At 40.5% G+C, this 25,188-nt stretch overlaps 1 protein-coding gene across 1 annotated transcript in view; it reads right to left on the bottom strand.

Moving 5' to 3' along the window:
• Positions 1–1,320: 1,320 nt before the first annotated feature.
• The window catches only part of POLR1A (RNA polymerase I subunit A), a 29,191-nt gene continuing 5,323 nt past the window's right edge, over positions 1,321–25,188 (bottom strand). Inside the window, exons 8-34 of the mRNA XM_021535719.2 lie at positions 24,669–24,771; positions 24,083–24,242; positions 22,988–23,161; positions 22,700–22,822; positions 21,714–21,941; positions 20,526–20,780; positions 19,989–20,180; positions 19,418–19,561; positions 18,793–18,976; positions 17,478–17,560; positions 17,207–17,365; positions 16,778–16,876; positions 15,778–15,930; positions 15,509–15,591; positions 14,602–14,767; positions 13,898–14,119; positions 12,614–12,828; positions 11,818–11,985; positions 11,018–11,153; positions 10,122–10,279; positions 9,545–9,659; positions 8,815–8,931; positions 7,784–8,065; positions 6,998–7,198; positions 6,148–6,265; positions 4,801–4,965; positions 1,321–2,305 (exon numbers count right to left, since the gene is read on the bottom strand). Coding sequence (XP_021391394.1) covers positions 2,205–2,305; positions 4,801–4,965; positions 6,148–6,265; positions 6,998–7,198; positions 7,784–8,065; positions 8,815–8,931; positions 9,545–9,659; positions 10,122–10,279; positions 11,018–11,153; positions 11,818–11,985; positions 12,614–12,828; positions 13,898–14,119; positions 14,602–14,767; positions 15,509–15,591; positions 15,778–15,930; positions 16,778–16,876; positions 17,207–17,365; positions 17,478–17,560; positions 18,793–18,976; positions 19,418–19,561; positions 19,989–20,180; positions 20,526–20,780; positions 21,714–21,941; positions 22,700–22,822; positions 22,988–23,161; positions 24,083–24,242; positions 24,669–24,771 — 4,304 coding nt within the window. The 3' untranslated portion in view covers positions 1,321–2,204. The remainder of the gene's footprint in view (positions 2,306–4,800; positions 4,966–6,147; positions 6,266–6,997; positions 7,199–7,783; positions 8,066–8,814; positions 8,932–9,544; positions 9,660–10,121; positions 10,280–11,017; positions 11,154–11,817; positions 11,986–12,613; positions 12,829–13,897; positions 14,120–14,601; positions 14,768–15,508; positions 15,592–15,777; positions 15,931–16,777; positions 16,877–17,206; positions 17,366–17,477; positions 17,561–18,792; positions 18,977–19,417; positions 19,562–19,988; positions 20,181–20,525; positions 20,781–21,713; positions 21,942–22,699; positions 22,823–22,987; positions 23,162–24,082; positions 24,243–24,668; positions 24,772–25,188) is intronic.

Below are 25,188 nucleotides of genomic sequence, written 5' to 3'. Positions count from 1 at the left end.
CAACAGAGGTTCATGGGATGTGAAAAGAAAGTAAAGTTCCTAACCACATGAAGCAGGACTTTTTTCTAGCTGTTTTCTGCACACATATGAATTCTAAGCAAACTGAAATTCCTTTCTCAGAAAGGACAGTTTAGATGATTCCAAAGACAATCTGCTCACACAAGGGATTAGGATCAATTGCAACCTCAGCTTCTCCTTCACAGTATAAAATAAGCCCATTTATATGCCAAAATATGTACCTTTCCCCAGCCTTGGAGAGATGGCCTCTCATCTGAGGTCGTGTTTCTCCCCTATCACTTTTGTCCATGAACAGAGACAGCCACCTGCTTCCTTTCTCTAAGATACTGTGTTTGAGACTTTTCTACAGTGCTAATCTGTACAACCAGAATCAGGTTTTGGATCCTGGTCTATGCCAATATTTTAAAGGCAATTCAACATTGAAAGGGAAAGTTGGATCATCCTGCCATAGCCTGAGCTCATTTTCTAAATAGCTCTAGCTAAAGAATCATCAGTGTTACTGGGAGCAGCACTGAGTAGCCACTTCACTTGAATGAATGAGCTATTTAGATCAAACTGTTTTGAGCACCAAGGGATGCCACATCTCCAGACAGGAAATGTAGCATAGATGCTCTTCACTGCAGGATTGTGAACACATCTTGTGGATCCCTCAACAGTCTGTACCAGTACAGATGTAACCTGGAAGTAAAAGCCTTTTTGTACAATGTTTGTTCTTTCCCATCTCTTTACTAAACTGTACCAAACTGAGTCTCTTATGATTCTTTGCTGAATTATGTTTTTGACAACTACAAAACAGGTGCTAAGACTGGAGAAAGACACAAGAAAATCTTTCACAGGGATTTCCGAAGTGAAACTGGACACCTGCTGAGTTAATGTATTTGTTAAGCTTCAGTGCAATTGGCAGGACATGTGACACAGTTCTAAGGGGCTGAGGCAGAACAGAGTCAGTCAAGAGACTCCACAGAGGCTCTTTCACAATCCTAAATCAACATTTGCCACTAGCTGATGTGATCCTCTTCAGTGCAGCCCTAGTGGAAGTGGCTTTCCTCGGCTCCAGCACTCCCACTGGTGCCAGGGTACCAGTGAGAATAATCAGGCACTGAGATCTGTTAGAAAACTTGCCTAGATGGCAGTAAGCAAACTCCAGAGAGCTTTAGCTGCTTGTGTGCAGTGCATCCTGATTAATATAGAATATATAAATGAGTCTGATTTCTAAGGAGTGGCAAACAGCCCTGGGTCACATGATTTTAACACCCAGCAGAGTTAAAAGTGAACTCCCCTTGGTAACACAACCACATAATATAGCATTCAGAATATTTATTTTATTAAATATCCTCTTTAATACAGAATATTTAAGCAAAAATAGTTTACAATCTCTGTTTTGGTAATTCTTACAGGAGTCTTTCACATAGTCACTCCTACAGCAGCTCATGTTGGCATTTAAGGAATAAATCTTTAGCAAAAATCAAATCTCTCACTGTGTGAGATCTATTCTACCCAAAGAAGTTAAAAGAGCATTGGAAAACGCTTATAGAAACTGTGGAAACGCTGAATTCCACTTTTCAGCTAAAAGAAATTTAAGAACTGTGTCACAGACACATTCTTCTTAATAAACGAAGGAGCAGAGTAGTAAAATGTATCCTCTGAAGTTTATACAAGTTCATCTCAGTGCAGCAAAAGAGTAGGAAATGCCTCGAGCACAGATGCTCCAATGCAGAGTTGAGGTTCAGCACAGCAGTGCCCAGCTACACCTGCCAGTTTGGAATGCTATTTCCAGTACTGGAAATCTGCCATGTTAATGACCACGTGGCATCCGGCACTACCCTGATGGGATTCTGATCCCCACAGAAGTCAGACAGCATAAACAGATTCTGCTTTCACTTCTGCCTGCCAGAACAGCTGCACAGTCTGAGACCCAGACCGACTCCAGCACTTTCTTCTTTTCTGTGTAAACAAATAACCTCATTTTTTACACTGATGAATTGTAAATAAGTGATTCTTTGGATCAAAAGACAGCTCCTGTATTAATTAAATAGATAAGGCTCATTGGGTATCCAGATAAAGAAACCTACTGGCACAGGAAAGGCATCTGGAGACACAGCATGTGCCCTCATTGCGTAGCTGTGGAGCACATGCAGCTCTCGTGATGAACATTTCAGCCAGATCCTTCAGTTACCACCAAAACTCTATCTCAGGGGCTGCTTGAGGTCAAACAAGCCAGTCCCTCCTTTGACAACTTTTCCAACCACCAGGCAGGCCGAAGGGGATCGCAGCTCATCGTGGGCACCTGCAACAGAATTCAAACAAAATCCTGTCAGGAGGGTCCCAAAGGCTTCTCCGAGGTCAGTGTGGAAAGAAACCATTTCGGTTTATGTGCAAGAAGCCATCTGGCTCAGCACTCCCAAGTTCAGAAAGGTTCTGCCACCTGCTGTTCACACTGAATTGGGATTTCTGGGAGCTTAGAGGACAGAACTTTTTCTAATCCTCCCACAACAACTATTCTCTCATCCCCATCTTTGGTCCAAGCAAGTAATTAGGCCGCATATTACTAAAATCTCCTGATTCTACATGGGAAGACAAAACAAGTCTGAATTCTAAGAGAACACAGACTTGACCTTTCAGCGAACACATCCTGGTGACTAAATAGGTCACCAAAAAATACATGTGAGGCAAAACCAGAAAGATTCCCTTGTCATTGCTGCCTTTTTCCTTTGTTAGCATGAATCCCTTTGATGTGTATTTTAAATCCCCCTGGCTAGATATGAAGAGAACTTTTCACTGGAGAGACATTCCATGAATTCCTCTGATTTTGTGGTTACTCACTGTAGCGAAATAGTGTCACAGAAATTTGGAAGTACTCCAGATGACATGTCTGGCTGGATTGTTTTACTTCCACTGTTTTTGTAAGCATTCAGGCTGGTTTTCATTCATCCTAACTACAGAAAGCTGAAAGTTTATCATCAGAGCAGTAGAAAATTGGAAATAAAATTGTTAAACTTCTCCTAAGTTTGGTAATCTTTCTTCCACAGAGCAAAATGTACTCAGCTTTGCATCATTTAGAGGGTGGGGGCAGAAGCATAGACAGCACTGGGTATGGCATGTGCTCACTGCTCTGATCTCAGCCACAGCTGGATAATTAAAAAGCTGCTCCTAAATGTGTGTCAGCTGAAGAAAAAAAAGCCCCTTTGTTAGATGGTTAAACAGGACAGTCGTGCTGCCCTGTTTGCTCATGTGATGTTAACAAAGAGTCATTCTCTGAGCAAACAGCCCAGGGGATCTCTGCTGATGCAGTTTGCTCCCTGCACAAGGAGTCCCGCTGAGCAGCCTGGGCTCCACCAGCCCAGCTCACCTCAGCTGTGCCCATCCTCACAAACCTCCTCCTCTCCTCCCGACTGCTCAGGGCTCCAGGGCTCCTTTCCTTCCTGCTGATTAGGGCACCCTCACAGTGTCTCTTCAACTGTACAATCAAGTTATCAGTTACACTACAGCAAATTAGATCCAGGCTGCTGCAATCCCCATTACAACTGATTTCCAGTGTGGTGAAATCATTAACTCCTTCTGCTTGTAATCAGTGCAGTTCCTGCCAAACCACCCTGCCCTTCTGTCAGCATGCAATGAATGTCTTTATTCTTAATATTATCCATACATTGCATTTCACTTGGCAAAAAACTCCTCTGATTTAATTTCTAAGTCAGTATGTGATACAACAAAAATCTAGAGGGTGAAACTGAGTGAGAAACATCCTCCTCTTTAATTTCACCCTGGATTTACACTTTTCCTTCACAATTTTCAGATTAATTAAGTCAATTGCAATCAATGCTATCAATTCAAACTCAATCTTCCTTCCCAGAGAAGGCATAAAACAGCATTAGCAAAAAGGAATTCAGTGATAGAAGTATTTCTGATGTCAGTGCAAGGCAGTTTAAGACAGGAGCTGAAGAGATCATACTGAGAACTTTCCCCATTTCTGTTAAGGCAGCACAGCAGCATCTGCAAAGCAAGCATCTGACTGGCAAGTGACAGAAACCAAGTTTATTTGCAAAAGAGAGATGTAATTAGTATCCAAAGGCTGAGATCACAAAAGCTGTCAAATGACAGACTTAAAGCATGAGTTTTTTTGATAGAAGGCCTTAAATGTAGATAGATGGCTAGTGCTGCTCCAAACATCCTAAATGACCCACATAGCCATGTGATCTCTACACCTTCCAGAGAGGCAACTAGAGGGCAGAAGGATACTCTTGGGAATCTCAAATGGCACCAGAAACCTACCATTAGAAAAATGAATCTGATTCTTTGTGTTTGAGGGGAAAAAAAGCAAAGATAAAGTGCTAAATCAGAGTTACAGCCAGGTCTGTTCTCAAAATAAAATGCTGAACAGCAAGGCTGGAAAAGATATGGAAGTTATAACATGGGCACAAAAACAAAGCAAAGAAGACAATTTTAATACTATAGACAGAAAAAAACAGATTTAGCAGTCTGTTATAAAGCTTAGCTATAACAAATCTTAACAAGCTTAAGGTTTGTTGTAAAAATACCCATCTAATTCCTGAAGAAAGGAGTCACAGACCCCACAGATTACATGTGGGAGCTGGCTTTATTTAAGCTGACAGAATTTTACTAAAAACATCTGGAACATTTTCCTAGGCAAGGGCTTATTTAAAATTTCTGCCTCTGGCATTTTTTCTAATACAATTATGGATTACTCAAAATACTGGAAAGTTATGACAGAAACCAAGCATATGTGAAATGCTGCAGCAAGAGATCTCAAACTAAACCATTTACCCATCATGGTTGCATCCTTCAAGAATTTGTAGCTGGTTTCAAACGTCATCTGTTGCAGAGGGGAGGAGTTGGACTGAATTCCAATGTGATTCAGGGGTTTATAAAAGCCTTCAAAACACATGTAATCTGCCACAAGTGAAAGGTGTCGAGGGTCTACCACAATTCCTTAAAACACAAGAAAGACCAATCATCAGAGCATTCAAGGGCTTTTTTTCTGTGGGATTTTTTATACAAGTCCTGTCTAAAATAAACCCTTTGAATCCAAGCAGCTTGGAGAAGATCTCTATTAACATTCTTCTGGCAGTGTGTCTCTGCCTTAACTGCTCCCCTCAAATATCCAAGAGAGGCAGACCTCACTCTAATACAAAACAGTATCTCTCCAAACTGAAATGAAAAGAATGGGAAACTGCAATGTCAAGAATGCTTTAAGGCAGCAGAGTTCCTCTACATAAAATCAGCAAATGTCTGCACCATCCTTGTTTCCACAGAAGGGAATCACACATCCATCCATCTGGGAGGGACAGAGCTCTTGCCTCTCACCTGGTGGCCTGGATTAGATGGGCCCCAGAGTCAGAAAGGCTCTGATGTCCTCTGTGCATGACATCAGGCATTCACAGAAAACCCTGTTCAGGCTAAAAAATAATGCACTTATTCCTAAATAACACTTGTGGACTCAGTGTAATGGGGGTCATTAACAGCTCTGTCAACATTTACTGAGCAGTTCTTGAACAACTTGAAGGTCAGACCATTCTGGGCTGCCAGCTGTAACTGCTTGCTGAAATTCCCACTGTATTAATCTTCCCTATTTTCAATAGTTTATTTCATAGCAAGACTCCACTCCAGTGAGTGAGTGGCTATGAAATCATGCAGCCTCCCCTGGCTGGGCTCTCTGAATCATCTATCTCAGAGAAGAACATTCAGATAATGCAGGGCAGCTATTTTAAGAAAGATATAAAAACTCAGGAGCCTAGGTTCCCATCATTAAAAAGGCAAAGTGAGGCAAGATTGATCCTCTTCTCAGGGCCACTGCACAAGTCTAACAGTTGGCTTCCTCAGACATTAATAATTAATTGGTCTGAAACTTGCAGCTTGCAAAAAACATACCAGAACAGAAGAACTCGGTGAAGGGGGAATAAATTCAGCTATTTTCTACCGATTAAAAGAAGCCTAATAATTAACTAACAAGGTCTTCACAGAAGACTCTAAAATCATTAAAACAATGAAAACCTGCAACCTAAAAATAGGTACATAAATGAAAAGATCATGCAAAACCATAACTGAAAACATGTGGCTGCATTTTCCTATCTTAATGGTATTAAAGACTATAAAAATGCAAAGAAATCCTACCATATACAGCAAATACGTCTTTTATTTCCTTTATAATCACCCTCAGGGCTGATTCAATTCCATAATTCTTAGCCATGGCATGGATATCATTGCAATAAAGTCTGTTCAGGTCCAAAATCTGAAAGCAGAAAAAACAGAGATACAGGTTAGGACAACAGTGGCTCTGTATTTCTAAATAACTTAGGCTAAGCTAAGCTAATTTTTTCCTCCATTTTTCATGAGCTTAAGCAGAACCAACAGTTACAGAATAAATAGGCAGCAGCCTAGTTGTCAATCACATAGAAAAATTATTCTGAGGATTTGTGTTAAGCAGCATTAAATAGATGAATAGGAGCACTGGAGTCGAAATTCGCCACAGGAGAAAATTAACTGAAATCACAAAAAGCAAGCTATCAAAATACACCAGCAAAATAAGTTAAAGTCTTCCAAAAAACACAATGCAATGCCCAGTGTGTCTCAGACAGCCAGAACTTTTAGCAAAAGAGAAGATGCAGCTTAAAACAATTCTTTATTTGGAGAGCTATGGGCTAGATGGGATAACAGAACTATTCATCTCCAAGCGCTGCAATTCATTGAGATGGAAGAACTCCCTCAAGTAACATTTAGAGAGACAAGAGAGAGAATGGTGTGAAATCATCTGTCATTAGGCCCTGGCTGCTGCACAAACTCTGATTTGCAAGTTGCCCTTGAGAAAAGAATCCACTGAATACACCTGGAGATAAAAAGGAGGAGGGAAACAGTTCAAGAGCTGAAAAGGCTACACATCACCCCGGAGAAATTGAAATGACATCCATCATCCACCAGAACTCAAAAGAGCACTGAAGTCTGGGATTAGAAATAGATTACACACATCAGAGTATTTGAAGAGCTCTGCCAGGTTTATCCCTTCTGTCTGGAGAACAGATTCCTTCTCTCCCTCCTTGTTGGTGCTTTCATTCAGCAGGCAGCGTGTGATGCCCTTGACCTCGTGGATCACCGTGCTGCGTGCCAGGGACCCCAGCAGGGAGGAGAGGTCAAAGTATACCTTGGTCAGTGGCAATGCCAAGGAAACCTGATGGGAAAAAAACCAACACAGTGTAAGGAGGCTTGAACACCAGGCTCAATAACCAGCACTCTTCAGACAAAAAGCTGACAAATGGAATTATCCTCGTTGTGTGTTAAGGAACAGAAATGTCTGACTGGAATTAGAGGTGAATGATGGTCATGTGAACTCCCTATCCCAGGATTGTTCATCCACATTGCTTTTGAGGTCTCTGAACTTACAAAACCAGCTTTTTTGGATGGCTTTTGTTTTTTTTTATGGAGTGGTACAGGTACATGCTTGTTGAGGTTTTTATTTGTTTTTTAAGATGTTTACATTTTTTAACAGTTCAGCCATTGCTTTTATTCATCAAAGGCTACACAGCTGACCATCATATACTAGAAGATTAAAACACAATAAACCTGTCAAAAAATTCTTCTCAGAAAAAGTTACATGAGGTATTCTGAAAATAAGAAATTACTAAAAATGACATCAAAAAATACATTTGTAGTGACGCTTTCTGCTGATACAGAACAGCAGCACTGCACTGAAAACCATTTGTTATGGGAGCTACAGGCAACCACTGTGCAACCACCCAGAGATGTTCCACCTTACCTCACACCAAAGCTCATTTTCGGTGTCAAAGGTGTAATCCTGTATGGATGGGTGGCTCTCCACAACAGCGCTCACTCGCACTTCTGCTGACTGAAGCAATCGATCTTTCCCTTTTTTAGTCTGAGACACAAAGGAAAGATGCTGAGAATCTTCACCCTCTGCTCTGTTCTGATCTTCTTCAGCACCAGGAGTCCCTTCTTCTTTTTCAGATTCAGCCTCTTCATCTTCTGGGTTCTCATTAATGTTTTCTTCCCCATTCTCTTCTTCGCTCTCATAATCAACCTGCAAAGAAATAACATTATGTTTATCTGAGCCAGAATCTGTACAGAGACACAGCACACCATGAATTTAATTTAATTTAATAAAGTCCCAATTTGATTCTGGAATGCTCTTCACTGCTGAGTTGCAAGGATCTTGCCCCTATGGCACAAAGAAAATGTGATTTTGTTGTAAAGAAAATAATGCAACAAATTCAGTTTAGTCTTTATTTCTTCATAATCTTACCATAATTTCTCAGCACAGTCCAGGATGCTACAGGATGTTGAGACTGTACCAGAACTTAGTTTGCTCTCCCTGAGAAAGTCTAATTTCTTCCCATAATCCAACTCTGATGATGGGATTCCCTCAGGATTTTCAATTACCCCATCCTCTTGCTGAAATTACAGCACTCCATCTTTTAAGAGCTAATTATGATGTACCAAACACAGAGAAACATGCAGGGAGACTATTTTTTAAGGACCATAGTAAAGTTTTAAAAACAATTAATAGCATGAAATTAGCAAAAGGTAAAGTTAAGGTGAACTTCAGCACAGCCTGATTTCCAGACACATCCACTCAAATGGCTGAAGAACAAGGCTTCTGAAAAGAGCCAAATGAAAACTCTTCAGCCCAAAGCTGACACTTTGCTATCTCCTCTCAAGGGGGGTTTGGTTTTTTCAGCATTCTGTTTCAATGGAAGTTTTCCTTCTCAAGTCTAACCTAGAAGAAATAGGGAACTAAAGAGCAGTGCTGAGCACCTATAAAGTCATTACCTCTTCTTCCTGGTTCTTCCTCCGCTTTGTTTCTGTAGCATCACCATCCCCTTCATCAGCTTCTGCATCAACAATGTTCTCTTCTTCCTCTGCTACAGCTTCCAGACTATTCAGTGTCTAAAAATCCATGACAGACAGATCACCAGGCTGACTGCTAGTCAGTACTAACAGCATCAAAAGGTTTCAGCCAAACATCTGGAATTTCACAATGTCTTGTTCAATGCTCTACTTTACAAATTAATTTCTGTATGTCCACTACTTTAAAAAATGAACTCACACTCCTGATAACTTCAAGATTTAACAAGGTGAATGTCTACAAGATAGATAAACTGTCATTCTATTTTGACAGTCCTTGATGGGAGATGAGTGGCATAAGGAACATGCAGAAACATTTCAATAAACAAAGGACCTTCCCCAAAGTTTTGACAACCACTGCTCCCACAGGACCCTGATCTGTGAGCAAGAACAGTGATATGATTTTGTCCCAAAGAACCTAAAATGAACAAGCATTTTCAGAGTGGTCTTAAGCAAATGAGGATTTAATACACAAAAACTTCAATTTTCTTCTTAATTTTATGAGAATGCAAAGACAGTTTATGTATGAAGTATTTAAGCAGTAATTTAGTATTCACGCATTTTGTGTGCACTGAACCATGCTACACTTTTCCAATTCTGGTTCTCAACAACAGTGAAAGAAGTGAGGTGTTTTTCAGGTGGTGTTTTTTGATACCTTGTCTTGGTCATCATCTAAATCCTTCCGAGTTGTCTTCCGAGTGCTGACTTCATTAAAAGATGCCATCTTTGTAGTCTTCCTTTTAATTGCTTCCAGAAGAACTTTAAAGAACCTGACAGAAGAAGCAACTCAGAATGTCAAAGCTCAGCAGTGCCACAGAAAATCTGACGTTTATTTTTGTTAACAAGCCAGTCAATTCATAACAAGATGTTATTCCCTGCTGGATGCAAAAGTACTTATAGGATAATGCAAATAATTTTTCTCAGCCCTTTCTCATTCATTTAGGAATCAAAAGGTTGGTATGAGCTCTGTTACTGCCACAGATGTAGCTGTGCATCCAAACCATAAAATTATACACTTATCTGGATATAAAATCTGCACATCAAATTGACCTTCAGAAGAGATGGTTCATTACTGGACTTGAATAATAAAATTGTCAATTTTATTCAAGACATAAAAGCAACTCTGCTGGAACTGTTGCTCTAAAAGCCACACCAACTGTAATCAACCACATGCAAAGCCCACAAAAAGGCAAAAGAAGCGCAAATATTAAAGTATCTGAAAGCAAACTCACCTTGTTTCCATGAAGTGCAAGATCTGCCTGGGCTTCACACACTTCTCCTCCCGGTAATATTCATGGGGCAAGAAATGGAATTTGATTTTGTAGAGGCGATGCTTGTTCAGCTTGTGCTCCACATGCAGGGATTCCTCGATGTCCACTTTCTGCAAGACCTACAAAACATTCCCAAGTAGGAATGTTACTCCTTTGATTAAGACATTTCCTTTGTTTCCTGCAGTTCTGGTCTTCACAGGAAACCAGAATTACACAAGGCTAAGGGGCAGACTTTTCTGGAGGCTTTGCTCCTGGGCAAAAGGACTGTACCCTACTGCACCTCTTGACTTAGTCTTCCCAATAATTAACTCAGACAATACTGAAGAACAGCCTCATCTCCCACCCAACTCCTTCACAAGAGATTACCATTCTCAGGGGACCTACAGCTTCATTTTACAGACCATGCTCACAGAGCAGGACAGTATTCCAGCACACAGCTAAGTCTTAACCTGATTCTTACTGCTTTCAACTCACAAGAGTGGAAAAAATAGAAGGAGGAGGGCATGTAGGAGAGCACAAGGGTGCACAGCCAGGAAGAGAGGGAACACAGAACACATCCCAGTGTATTAAATCTCCACAGAGATGTATGTTCTGCTTCTATTGAGCACAGCCATCTGTGTGAGATTAGGAAGGGGTGGGGGACAGATAGAAAGGTATTTATCTGAGCTCTATGTCAATCACAGCCAGATTAGCTTGTCTCAAAGACACAAAAGAATCCCTCCAATTCTACAGACAGGAAAATATGCTTGAGCAAAAGGACAAAGACCAAAGATTATGGCATAGTAAACTCCTGATGAGCTCAAAGAGGAGAGTTTGTTTTGCTGACTCTCAAAATATGCGCTGAAAAGGAGGCTCACCTCAGCCAAGCACACTCTTGTGAGCAGTTTCTTAAGCTGTTTCACCTTTTTGAGAGCTTTCTTGGTATTGAGCACAGGAACACTCATCATCGGGGTTTTAATGTTTGAGCTGGCCACCATCAGTATTTCCCGCAACCTTTAAACAAAGAACAATCATTCCAATTAGGCCAAAAAAGCACTATGCAAATCAAGTCATTATCTAGGTTATTTCATCAGGCAGAATGCAGCAACTGGCAGTTCTACCAAAGCCATGTGCACCCAGAGCTGTGGTTACACGGCACTGCTCCTTTTCTCTGTTCTGATTCACCAGGCACAGCACAACAGCAGCCCCACTGCCTCAGCTGGATTACTGCCCCAGTTATGAGAATAGATGATAATAAATTGTTCCAAGAACAGAAGGACTAATGAGGTCTGTTTCCTACAGATGCATGATGGATGCTTCCTTGTATTTTCTTCCCCTACTCTGCTTCTCTGAAGCAACACAATGCCCTCCCACCTAAGGCATCCCACATGCCCACATGAGGCCAGGTAAGGACCCACATTATTCCAAATAAACTCATGATTTGCTGTATATCAGATCAGATATTAGATATACTTCACAGATACTGAGTATCTGGAAAAAGAACCAAAATAACTGCAAAATTGTAAAACAGTAAAGTATTCTGAGCAGGCAAAATCTACAAGGCCACTGAAGGACTGCTCACCCTCAGTATTCACACATATACCTGCTAGTGTATCTAGCACAATTATAAACCTAAGTGCCTAAAATAAAGGGCCCATTGAGGACACAGCCTTCTCACCTTGGAATACCCAATGTGACATTCATTTCACCTCTGCCAGCAAAGTGGAAGGTGTTCAGAGTCATCTGTGTTGAAGGTTCCCCAATACTCTGAGCAGCAAGAAGCCCCACAGCTTCTCCTGGGTCACAAAGAGAGCGCTGCCACTTTAAATACAACAGATCCTTCAATCTGGAGACAGGAAATGAGAGGTTTATTTCAACATACAAAATAAAAAACTCAGAAAATAATGAATCATTGCTCAGTTACATCTTTGAGACAATTTCCTCTGGTAGCTTACAGATAAATATGCTCCAGAAACCATAAAATTGTCTATCTCCATCTGATCTGACAAACACAGCCCATTAACACAGAACTGGGGGCCTTGGCCAAACTGTATTTTAGTTCTGCTGCCAATTCCCAGAATGTCAAAAGAGAGACCATTTACTCCCACTTGCACTTCCTAACAGCCTTGATAACTCCAAGGTGCATCAAGAGCATACTTTGTTTTTCAATAACACTATGAAACTATTATTTTATATACATAGGGACAGCAATGCATTGCTGTTGTTCCAGAGAGGCTTTGCTAAAGCCCTCAGCAGCATGGAAAGTTCAGGTTTGGAAGGAAGAGATAACCAGAACCTCTCCACTGCACACTAAGCACGTTTGGCTTTCAAGAACCATTTTGAAACCCTCTACTTAGATTCACAAAGGCCACACCAGAAACAAGGCTTGGTAAAGACTTTTCAGTTTTAGCAAACTTGCTCTAAAAGGGTATTTTGGGTTTTGGCTCACTGCAAAGACACTCAGAGGTTTTTACCTATCAGAAGAAAGTGCTGAGTGCATGTAACTCCGGCTGTTCTCAGATTCCCATTTATTGATATAGCCTTCAACTCCATTTTCAAATGTTTCTGAAACAGATGCAAAATAAGTATCTGGGCGCCAAACCCCAAGGCTTGGGTCAGGACACTTATTTGTTTTCTTCAGATACTTCCTTTGTTTCTTCTCATCAAGCTCATACCACATCTTCAACAACTGAAAGTAAGAGAAGGTTTTTAAGCTGGCTGGTTTATCCACAGGAAGACCACAAGCAATCAAGCAGCAGTGAAGGAGGAAACCTGTGCAGAATGTAAGGGTGTACACAACACAGCAAAGAGCTCAGCTACAAATATGGTGTTCTCCTTTTTCTGATACTTAACACTTTTGAAGACAAATAATTTCAACATTCTTTACATGCCTAAATACACCCCAACTTATGTATCCATAGTAATTACTACAGAAAGCAATGAAATATGGCCTTAAAGAATGATTTTAACTGGAAGTGAACACCCTCATACACTTAAACTTTTGCGTGTAGCTGACTCTCACCTCACCTATCCAAAGCTGGCATGAAAAAGGAGCTTATTATCAAAAAGTGTCAAGAGCAACACAAATTCAGTACAGCTAAATAAATGAACCTCTGATTAGGAAAAACAGCTTTTGCAGACAAGCTCACAGAGTCATCTCCCAACACCTTCAACCTGGAGTTTCATGCTAACTGCCCAAGTTCCACCAGGATAAATTCCTCAAGACAGCAAGGCTGTGAAGCAGGATCTGTCTGCATTTTGTGTCCATACACCATCTTCATTAGAAGCCATGTCATAGAGACCAGTGCCGTGATGGACAAGAGGCTTAAGCAAGATATTTTTTGGAAAAACTAGGCAGGGCTGGCTCAGCTCTCTGATCTATAATATTCAAAAAGGCTCTCATCCAGGTAGCAGACAGCTGTCCATGCAAGAGAGATTTACTTTGTGTACATGAAAAAAAAGCCAAATAACCCACCAATAAACAGAAACAAAACCCCAATCCATTCACAAACATGACCTAAAAAGACATTTCTAGCAACACATTTATCTCAGTTTTTAGCCCTTTCCCCAGCACTAGGGCCCTCAGACTTTAACACATCTCAGCTTATCACCCACATAGTTGACATGATTCCTTTAAAAGGTAACTAGTTTAGTTAGACTGTGAAACCCTTTGGGATACACAGAGCAATTAAACAAAAGATACTGAATTCTGTAACTTCTTTTGAAGGGTTTGGTCAGTTCAACTGCTTCTGTGTTACCTGTAAAGTAGCAGGATCTCTTCCATTCTTTATTTCACCTCCTGGAAGCTGTGCTTTCAAACTCGCCAACTTCTTCTGGGAAAACAACAGGAAGCCTCCTTCTCTTTGCACAGAGTTTTGGTGTCTGGCTCGCCATTTTTTGATGGCTTTGAATTGCTGGTTAGCTTGGTGAGACTCCATCCTTGCTAAAGCTTCATCCAGATGGTTTGTCTTCTGGATTACCTGTAAGAAAGTAATTGGTATGATCATTCTTCTTTCTATCCTATCTTCACTATACCAGAAAAGGCAAAGCAAACTGAGAAGGTCACCTGCTGTCATTGCTGTAAAGCAATTTTCAAATTTGGTTTTCAACCAAACTGAGACAAAATACTTATAACTTTATGCTATTATCACCAGCGTGATTTAAGGAGTTGTGATACTGGTAAAAGTTAATCAAACTTAACAGACTTTGTTGAATTCAAGTGCAGAGTTAGAACAGACAGTGCTTGGTGCTCTGCTGAAATTGAGACTGCTTAAATCATGCTGCAGACTTCAGACTGCTTCCATATTTTGAATTGAATGGCAAATAAAATTGTACATTAGACTGAAAGTAACTGAGACAAACAAGTGTTGCCACTGGATCCCTGACAGATATACCAGATGTTAACCATGTGTTTCAGTCTCTCCTTCACCCCTCATAAATAGTTAAGATTTAGGTGTTCTACCTCATAGTTTTCTGCAATGAAAGGGAACTGCTCAGGTTGTAAGAACTGAGTTTTAGGGATATCAAGCCCATCTTCTCCATACAGAAACTGCACCACGCTGCCATCACTGTCTCGTACAGTCAGGTCATACTGAACCACCAGTCCTTCCAAATGTTTTATGATACACCTATTCCAGAGGGGGAAAAAATGGGGAAAAAACAGAAGAAAAATGTTGTTAAGAGGCTAAAAAACAACAAGAATTATACAATTCTAACACAAAAACACTGTTTTCATCAACATCTTCAGTCTACTTAAGGGCTGGTCAGGAATTCTGGAAGCCAAAATCCTATAGACACAACACTCATGTGAAATGCTTAATTTGTAAAGCTTTCAGCATGCTGCTCCCTCCAGTTTCTTTGCATTCATCTGACTTAAAATTAAACAGTACATTACCCTCCATTTCTGCTGTCATGCTTTAACAGTTTTCTCACAGAAAGGGGCATCCCTATTTTAGAACTCACTACCCTCTGACACAATTAAAAAGTCCCATCTTCTTCTATATATACTGGAGGTGTTGCTTGACTAAAAGCAAGAGCCACTCAACGTGGCCAAGAAAAACTAGAGCTGCCTGAAGTTGTACATTTATGTATTTGTACCAGGAAAAAAGATTTCTGCAAAAAGAGACGCTGTTGCTGATATGTGCCAGAAGTGAGTTTGAAATTTTAATGTTCCAGTTGATGTAGATCTCTAAAAAACTGTATTTACAACAAACAGCATTCAGACTATTTTATAAAAATCAAATACAGTGAAGTTAATCTAAGCAATACAGGCACTTACAGTAGACAGAACTTTCTCAGAAAAAAGAGAAAAATCAAACAACCAACAAAAGGGCCTTTTAAAGGCTCCAATTCTAAACCAGGCCTCTTACCTTTGCAGGTACCCAGAACGGCTGGTTTTGACAGCTGTATCCACAAGACCTTCCCTGCCAGCCATGCAGTGAAAGAAGAATTCCTAAACACAAGCACAACACCATCAGCATTCTGCTAATAACTGCATCAACACTGACAATTTATGCTCTTCCTCAAAAGCTTCATATGAAACCAGAGTGAACAAAGTCCATTATAATTGCAGATACTCCTATTAAAATACAAAGACTTAAATAAATCTCAGTATCAATACAAGCAGTCTTAAACTTACAGAAGGTCTGATTCCAGTGAGAAATCTGCCAGTTACAAATCCCCCTGAGCTAGGGGAAAAATCATAAGGCTGGAAACATGGCAGTGATTTTCCAGATGCCATCAGTGGGGGTCTTCGGCCTTCCAGCTCAATCTGGCCCAGCAAACAAGAAATCTAAACGTGGGCAGGAAAAAAGGAAACATCACTTTTCCATCCAACTTTCTGTTCACATAAGCTTAGTGATTTTTCCTGAAAAAAAAGTCAAATGCTCAGTAAATGCTCTGTAGCTCAATGTAGACTTGTTCATGCAATGTTCCAGCTACTGAGGGGCAGAAAAGGCATGGAGAGCTCACCTGGTTTTTTAAAGTTATTCCAGTACCCTGACTCATCCTCAACATTACCTCAATACCTCATTCTGTATACTTCTTTGAACACAGAAATGTGAAACTAAAAATACTGTAGATATTTTTTAGGTCCCTACATTACCCGCATCACTTCTTAGCACTGTACTAAAAACAGAACAAAAACCTCAACCCTAAATGTTGTCTCTTTAGCTGTGGTCATTCTCTCCATTTTAGATGGCATTTTTATAGAGTGTCTCTTGCTTGGTGCCTGTGCTGCAAATGGTAAAATGAAAATGTATCCTTCCACTTCTAGCAAAACCAAAGCTTATGTTGTTCCTATTCAGAAGTTGAAGAAGGAGAGGGTCAGTCTCCAACAGAGGCCAGGAGAAATTTCTCCTACAGTTGGTTTGTTTGTATAAACTGCAGCATTCCTTCTCAAAAGCAGTTCTGCTATTTCAATAAACCCTCATTACTGAGGAGCAATTCAAAAATAGGTTATAATAAACACTGACTCTCTTCCATCACCCACTGAGGTTTTTCTTACATTCTTCTAACATTTTTCCATGCCAAAGTCCAGAATAAAAACTTTGCTCTGGGATCAGATATCCCCCTCCCAACAGCTTGTATTCTAGGACCCATCACATCAGCTCCTAAACATATTCTGGTTATTGCATTACCTGCATTGTGTTTACTGTGGATCCTTTGGCTCCTGACTGCACCATCAACTGCAAATTGTTCTCTGGAAAGCTCCTGTGGAGACCAAGGGGCATGCAAACCTACAGAGTTGTGGGAGAGTGAAGGGAACAAAACCAAGCTTTATTAATAAAATAATAAACCCAAGAAATTCCTGTGGAAGGCTTTAACAAAGTGAAACGATGAGTAATCACATACATTCCTATTTATAATTTCAAAAGCATCTTGAATATTAAGCCATCTTCTCCCTCAGGGAGGACAAGGCTGAGGAGGAGAGGGAGCATGTGGAGCCCCAAGCTGGGGACAGAGGGAAAGCTTCAGCCTCCAGAAGTGTCAGGCACTGCTCATCCACATTAATTAACTTAATGAGAAAGTTAAACAAGATTAGTATGCACAGATGCCTCAATGCCAACCTTGTTGACTTCATTGTTGTAATTGTTTACTGCCTCCTTGAATTTCATATCAACCATGTTAAAATCCCTCTGGTCTTTGCAGAGATGGGCATCCTGCCACTTCCCTTGGACCTCCTCACATGATGCTGTTTCTGGCAAATTAAGAGCAGCTCTAACAACCTGAAAGTAAAATATAGGAATTTTTAGGTGTTAAGCAGGCACGATTGACCAAGGCTGTATTTCAAAAATTTTGCATTATGGAAGAAAAAATAAATCTGCAAAACAGACTTACTTCAATGCCACTCTGCCTTGACCTTTCAATGATTTTTTTTCTTTTGTGGTCTGCTTCACGTTTAACCAAAATATCTTCAATCCCTGTTAAAGAGGAGACAGAACACAATGGTCTAAACTGAAAAAAAAATTCAAGGAAGGAACCACATTTGGTGTCAGGGATTTTGAGTGAAGAGCTGGGAAAGAAAGTCACAGCTAAAGTTGTAATGATGGTTAGACTCAGGGCTTGCAGTTTGACAAGAAGAAAAAAAAATCTGAATAGCTTCTGGATAGAGAAGTTGTAAGCCATAAAAAAAAAAAAAGTCAACTAGGTAGTAAGAGTGCAAAATAAACTCCCTAATTTAAGGAGTCTTAACTTTAAGAGTCTCTAAAAACTCTTAGTTGGTGCACTTGTACAAACTAATGCTTTATGGACCAGCCCCATCAAACTGCTTTTTTCCTTCCATCCACATCAAACTTCCTATTAGTTGAACTTTTCACAATTTGGCATTTCTTAGCTTCTTTAAAAAAGATAAATTAAAAATACAGATCCTTGAGATGACAGGATCAGGGGACAGATTAAACACTGCAACCTGAACTCCTGTGAGCTGTTTGTGAGGAGTCCTGGCACAGACACTAAAATGGCTGTGTCAAAACACCAAATCCCAAACTGCAGCTCCAGTCTCACTTCTCTTCTGATGTTTTAACTGCCTAGTGGTCCCAGGCTTGTTATCTTTTCCTATCTAGCTTTTGTACCCTGGCTTTCTGGAGTCCTGTGAGTTAATCATCACCTTCCTCACTCCAAAAGATGCCCTCTTTTTTCCCTGGCTCACAGCCGTCTGTTGGTCCCTTTCTACTGCTGACAGTTCATTGTGTCTCCATAACTCTTGTATGAGTTTGAAAACCTGTAATAAAAGCTTTTCAAACTCATTTACCAAAAGTTTCACCATAAAGTGTGATGTGCAAGGCTTGATCACCAAGCCCTTAAAGTTCTTTCATCTTGTTTTGTCAGCTGTTCTGATTTCTATGCAGTAATTACTTTCCAGAGAAGCAAAACACAAGGTTTTGATCTAAACAAAATTTCAACACAGGACATATTATCTCTGTACACATTGGCTGGGCAGGACAGAAAAGAGAAATTGTTGGACATGCTCAAGACTACACCTTCTCTTTATCCTTAGAAGGCCAGCGTAAAAACAAGACCACAAAAAGGCTGGCAGGCAGCTATCCCACTCAAGGGCAGTCCTGCAGAATTTCATTAACAGAATTAGCATGTATTATGCCCAACCATGTCTGGTTTAGACCTCAGGAGGTGCTGCACTGCTGCAGGTACCCACCCATGGTGAATCCCCTGTACAGCTGCAGAAAAGCAGTGAAGAGGCGCCCCAGACACGTCAGCACTTTCCCACTGGTTTCACCCCCGTAGATCTCATAGCAGCAGTGGACCAGCCCATAGGCAGAGCTGCCAAAGTGAGCTTTGTCCAAGACTCCACACAGTAGTTCCCCATCTCTGATAATAACCTGAAAAATAAAACACGGCTCTGAATCAGGAAAACAGAAATTTTAATCGTACTATGACCTCTACAGGTTTTTCCGTATAATCTATGTGGAAATTGGTGTAAGTTTAAAAAGCTTACATATTGGTGAATGGTTAAAGTCATATCTATACTTTCAGAATTTGTAGCAGAAATGAAACTTCTAACACCATCTGCATTTTTTCACCTATAAAGTCTGACAATGAAGAGACATGGTCTAACAAAACCAGATAGAATCTACCTAAGTCAGGACCACTGAGAATTTTTCCTGACTCCCAAGCCTATTCTTCAATCACCCACTTCTGGCAGTCACTGTTGCCAAATATCTGCTTCTAACTTTGTCATCTGCCTTGCTCCCTTCCCATTCTTTTAATGTACACACACAATTTAAATCCAACCCAGCCCAACCCCCAGAGTTGTTGCATACCTGAGATTCACACATCGAATCAAGATTCAGACATGCTTTTGCAGGTCCCTTTACCCAGGCTCTCCCACCAATTTTTGCTTTCCCAGTCAAATTCAGTGGAGCATGGCTGTCTGGAATAATGTTTATTAACAATGTGGAAACAACCTATAAAGAAGCAGGATGAGGGGCAGGAATTATTTCTTTTTAATTAGTTCTTAACATAAAAAAATCTCACATGAATGAGAAAAGCAACATCCTGCATATATTCTTTCCACTGACAGCAAAGTTTGAAAGCCTGAAAATCTCACAAGGCAGGAACATCCTCCTGCTACTCTATCCTCTGAAGGATCAGTGAGCTGAGACACACAATTATTCAGAAATATGAAACAACAAAGATTTTTCCAGTACTTAGATATATTAAAAGAAAAAAAAGCTGTCTGTTGGGTATTACCGCTCAGAAACACACACCAAAACCGCCATTGTGTTAATGGGATCTGGCCTTCCAAACACCCTTAGCAGCACTGGTTTATTATCAGCATTCTGCTTACTTTAAAACCACCAGCATTCTCTAACCCAGTAAATTATAAACTACCTGCTTTCCTGTCCATAATCGCTGTGGCTTCATAATGGCTGGAGGAAAGGTTTTAATTCTTCCTTTTTTGTCTGTGAGCCCTCGGTACACAAGCTCCATGTACTGCTCTCTGGTGAAAAAGCAGCCCCGGATTGTCATGCTGACTCCAGAAATCATATGATCCTGGATCAAGCCAGGAAGTGGCTTCCCATCCTAAAGAAGTAACAAGAAAAAGGTGGTGGTGAGGTTAGTAAGTCATGTACCTCCAGCTCCCAAAATTATTTCCCCTGGATAAAAGCATTTAAGTAATTTGTAAAGAACTCATTACAACACAACTCTCTGCTGAATCTCTTCTGGACACAGAGACTCAAAGGAACAAGATTGTTTGGATGTGCTGGGCCTTCTTTAGAGGAACAGAACCACAAGTGGAGAAAGAACACAGAAATAAACCTCAGAGGTAAGTAAATAGACATCTAAAAAATTATCTCACTTATCATTAGACAAAATAAAGGAAATCGACTGCCTCTAGAAATAAATTTATCTGGCAGTTTTACTTGCCTTTGGCACCAGGTACTGTTTATCAGTGATGGCTAAGGTGTAGGCCTCTGCTCTGCCCAGCTCGCTCTGTGGGAAGTGGGCATTCATTTCATCCCCATCGAAGTCAGCATTGTAAGCCTTGCAGTTGGCGTAGTGCAGCCTCAGCACCTTCTCCCCGGGCAGGATGCGGGCGCGGTGGGCTTGGATGGAAGGTCTGTGCAGCGTGGGCTGGCGGTTCAGCAGCAGCACATCCCCGTTCTTAATGTGCCGACACACCTGCCACGAGATTTGGGTGCTGTGCCTCAGAAAGGACTAAGCGATCTTTAAATACACACACATCTTCTTTCTGCTATTCATGCTCTGTGCAAAACTCACAGAGAAGCAAGACTGTTTGGCCCTGAATGCCCTCTGCTCTCCACCAAACAACCATTCCTCATTCATTCCCCCAAACCAAGGGATCAAATCTATCAGCTCTTCATCCAAAGCCCACTGGGCTGAACTGATATCTCCCACAATATACCCAGCCCTCAACACCCTAGAGTAAAATAGTAATATGACCCAGTAGCTGAAGCAGAGGCCAAGAATCTCTTAATTTCAGCTTTGAGTACAACACAATATATCCTTATCTAGAACAGAGTCTCTCAGAATAGTCTCATTTTATTTTTTCTGTTAGTAACACCCAAATATCCACTTAAGTGATTATCAACAAGAGTATGGTAAGTTGTTTGTACAATCTATGTTTAACTCTGTGACAGGTTCTGAAAGAACTGACATCACAGAAATACTCAGACTTAAATTTCAAATCTCTGCTAAGCCTTTATGAGAGACAAGGTAATACATAACAATGTGAAAACACTATTAAACACCAAAACTTTTGTCTTAGTTGCTAAATAGTGCTTTTTTAATTCTTGCAAGGGACAGATACAGTTAAGAAATTTCAAAGGTTGATTAAACTGTAGCACAGAGGAGAAACCACTGACACAAAATCAATTGGGTTGGAAAAGACCTCTAAGATGGAACCCAACTGCTAAGCCAGCACTGCCAAGGCCACCACTAAGAATACTCTGCATCTTGGCACGATGAATGCCACAGACTGCATATTAGAAGAAAGTAAAGGAAGGAAAAACAGGGTTTAGAATTGGAAAAAGCACCTTGTTTTTGTTCCTACCCCCTCAACCAGAGATGGAGGAGGGCTCTGCCCATACTCACAATCTTCAGCCCGGTCTGGGGTGCCCCTGAGGAGGGGGTGAGGAGCTGCTTGGCGATGGCCTCGCGCTGGGTCAGGCTGGTGGCACTCAGCACCGTGTGGGACCCGTCCTCGTTAATGACCATGGAGGCCCCAGGGTGCACCTTGGGGCCATTGATGACAGCCTGCCTCAGCTCTTTGACATTCCAGGGAGTCACCGGCTGAGGATAAGTCAGTTTGGTGGCAAATACCTAGACAGGAAGGAATAGAGGAGAGAAATAACATGTTGTTCAATTTTGGCTTAAAACTCTCAAAGTCACTGACAGAACAGCATCCAAAATTAAGAAGTATAATGCAAGCATAAATTACTTTAAGGTCTTGAATCTCCTCAGTCTATTCTAGTGCCAAATAAATATATTTCTCCTTTAAAATCCTCTACCATAAGGGCAGAAACAATGTCCCTTTTACATTTTCTACTGTGGTATAAAATTCAATTAGCAATTAAGGAAATCAATTATGGATTCAGATTCTGCAAATAAGCCAACAAATACAGAGAAAAGGCACATTATCAATAGGTTCACTATTTTCTGCAAAGATGTGATAACGAAAAACTCAAATTCAGGCTTGGTGTCATCTCTCTGTAGCTAAATTCCTTAAGGATGGATGAAATTGGTGACATTATCACAGCTTCTCTTAAGACTACAATACCTCAAACAAAGATCACAGGAGGAACAGGATTACTTTTGAAGTTTGCACCAATTCCTAGTCCCACAGAGCAACTACAACTTTTTCTTTCTTTTTTTTCTTTAACCCCTCTTTCTCAGATGTGGTGTCCTTATTTTGTAACAGTAAGAATTTCCTGCTCTTCAGTGCTCTCTCATTAACACTGGGCAGGAAAGAGCTCAGACGAGTCAGAAACCCTGTAGATTTTAAACTGCTACTAAATTGCCAGCAGTGCAGCTCAATCCTGAGCTGCAGCAGAAGGACACAGCCCTTTATTTCTCCTCACCATAGGGATGCCAATCTCATTGGTCCCAATGTACATGTCGGGGCAAATGACGGATCGAGCCGCAAAATCCACGCGCTTCCCCATCATGTGCTTGCGGAACAGCCCTTCCTTCTTCTCCAACAGCTTGGAAAACAGAAGGTCACAATTAAAAACTGCAAGTATGGAAAATCAGATTGATTCTTGCAATGATGACAGGCATGAAAATGCCCATGTACTAATCACAAACAGTTCACTTTTTTCTTACTCCACCAGCTTGGTTTTTTAATTAAGACTCCACCTGCTACCCACCTGACGAATACCAGGGTATTTCTCTGTTATCAGCTTGTCCATGTCACTATCAAACACAATGTTGACATGGCTCTGGAGACGTATCCAAGCGTTGTACAGCTTATCTGCAATGCTCTGTCCTGGAATTGTTGTCAGCACAGAACGGTCCAGAGGTTCAGTATCCCCTCCTGTCTCCTGCAGAAACAGAAGTTAGAAACAAAAAATATCTTCTACTTACTAAGCTGAAGTAATAGTATTAATTACAGTATTAAATATAGCAAAAGAAACATTTGCCGTTATTTTGCACTGGTAGTCAGTCCATGTTAGGAATCACTGTAACTAGAAAATCCTATTCTTAGATAAAAATAATGTAAATCCAAGAGATTTTATCACTTACATCACTTTGTTTTCAGTCTAAAAGCCACTAAACCAGTCACATCCAAAACTCATTGACCTCCTGTCAAATGTTTTAAGAACAGATCTCCATCTAGTGGCTACATTCTGAGAAACTAACAATGTTTTACACTGCAGATATAAACCAAGCTCCCCTGAAACTGAGTCCAGTGTCAAAGACCCCTCAATGATAAAACTGATGAACAAATATGGAAAGAGGTAAGTTGACATTATTATTTACACTACGCAACTATGTGAACTGTCAGTAACAGACAAGTATTGTTACTCATTATATTCTTTGTGAAGTTTTGTGTGCTACTTACACATCAACTGTCAAAAAATAAACACAAATCACAACTGGCTCCATTAGGCTTAGACACTGAGTGGCTTTTCCCCCCTCTTTTCATGTGTTGAGATGCTGGCAAAGTTTTACTGTGAACTATTTGTGCTGTATGTATTTCATTCTCCAGAAACAGGAGCCCCTTATGCTTCACATACAGTAATCTAATACCAAAAATCCATGGCTAAGAGAATCTGAGCACAAAGTTTTATTGTTACACCAGGTAGAAAAGAGCAGAGGGAAAAAAACAAACAAGGTATAAAACTTCTCCATTTATTCCAACACCTCAGGCAAAAACTGTTACAGGAACAGCTTAAACAGCTTCCCTGAACTTGACCCACCCATCCAGAAAAACGAAGAGCAAGATAACCAGCAACTCTTACTGTTTGAATTTCTTCTGTAATTTTTATTGGCTGACACTGTTCTTTGGCCATGAAAACCAAGAGCTTCCTTATCACTTGGGCATCTTTCATCACAGCCTGCAAGTTCACAGTCTGCCCGTTTGTGAACAGGCGATCTCCAAGGCGATTCACAGGACGATACCTACAGCAAACCAAAATTACTTCAGAGGATAAAGCAACTCAAAAGCAGCATGATAAACCTCAAATATTCTAAGCTAAATCTTCAGTGCATGGAATATAATCCAAACTAACAGTGGGTATTTTCTACTGGGACAGTCATAAAAGATGAGGGATCCTTAATAAGAAATTCTATCAGTACTGTGCAGTTACAACATTTATAATTCTTTTAGATACTAATACTAAAATATATTTTCTTCCATAATTAGTATTTCAATCTTCTAACTAACTCACTACAATAGAACTTATCAACTACTAGTCTGATTTTTATTATTTAAACACTACAGACACTTAAGCAGTGTCTGTACTACAGGATTTTCAATCTCCAATCCCTGCAAAGGGTGCACAAAACCCTGTAATATCTAAAAGATTTTGAGGAGATAAATTTTACCTTGAAGGTGGAACCACAAGCAGATCTAAAAAAAACATGTCTGGACTGAATCCTGAACTCTCATGGGGATCCATCCCAGGGAAGAGGTAACGCAGAAAGAAACCTATAGAGACAAAAGAAAAAAAACTCATTCTCATTGCCACTGTTTGGGAATCCAAACCCCCAGATGCACATGGTCAACCAAGTCAAAAGAATCTGTTAACACTATTGAGCTTGATTAAAACAAAAGCATTCAGACACAGTTTAGAAAGAATTGCCACTCCTTTTTTTTTTTGTCACATACGTGTGCTATTTTAGAAACAACTCTGAACAGAAATATATATTATAGCAAATGGAAAAAGCAAAACAAGAGGAAGAAAGTTTCCAGCTACTGACTGTGACTGATTCATGAAACTGCTTTGGTTTCTCCTGGTAGATGTAGACAGATTCAGAGTACAGATACCAGTTTCTCCTGGTAGCTGCAGACAGATACAGAGTACAACCCAAAAAAGAGGCTGATAAATCCATTCTCAGTCTTTAA

The sequence above is a fragment of the Lonchura striata genome, chromosome 4, assembly GCF_046129695.1.
Source record: "Lonchura striata isolate bLonStr1 chromosome 4, bLonStr1.mat, whole genome shotgun sequence".
NCBI lineage: Eukaryota > Metazoa > Chordata > Aves > Passeriformes > Estrildidae > Lonchura > Lonchura striata.
Note: the sequence above shows the minus strand (reverse complement) of the source record. Positions and strands in the feature narration are given on the sequence as shown.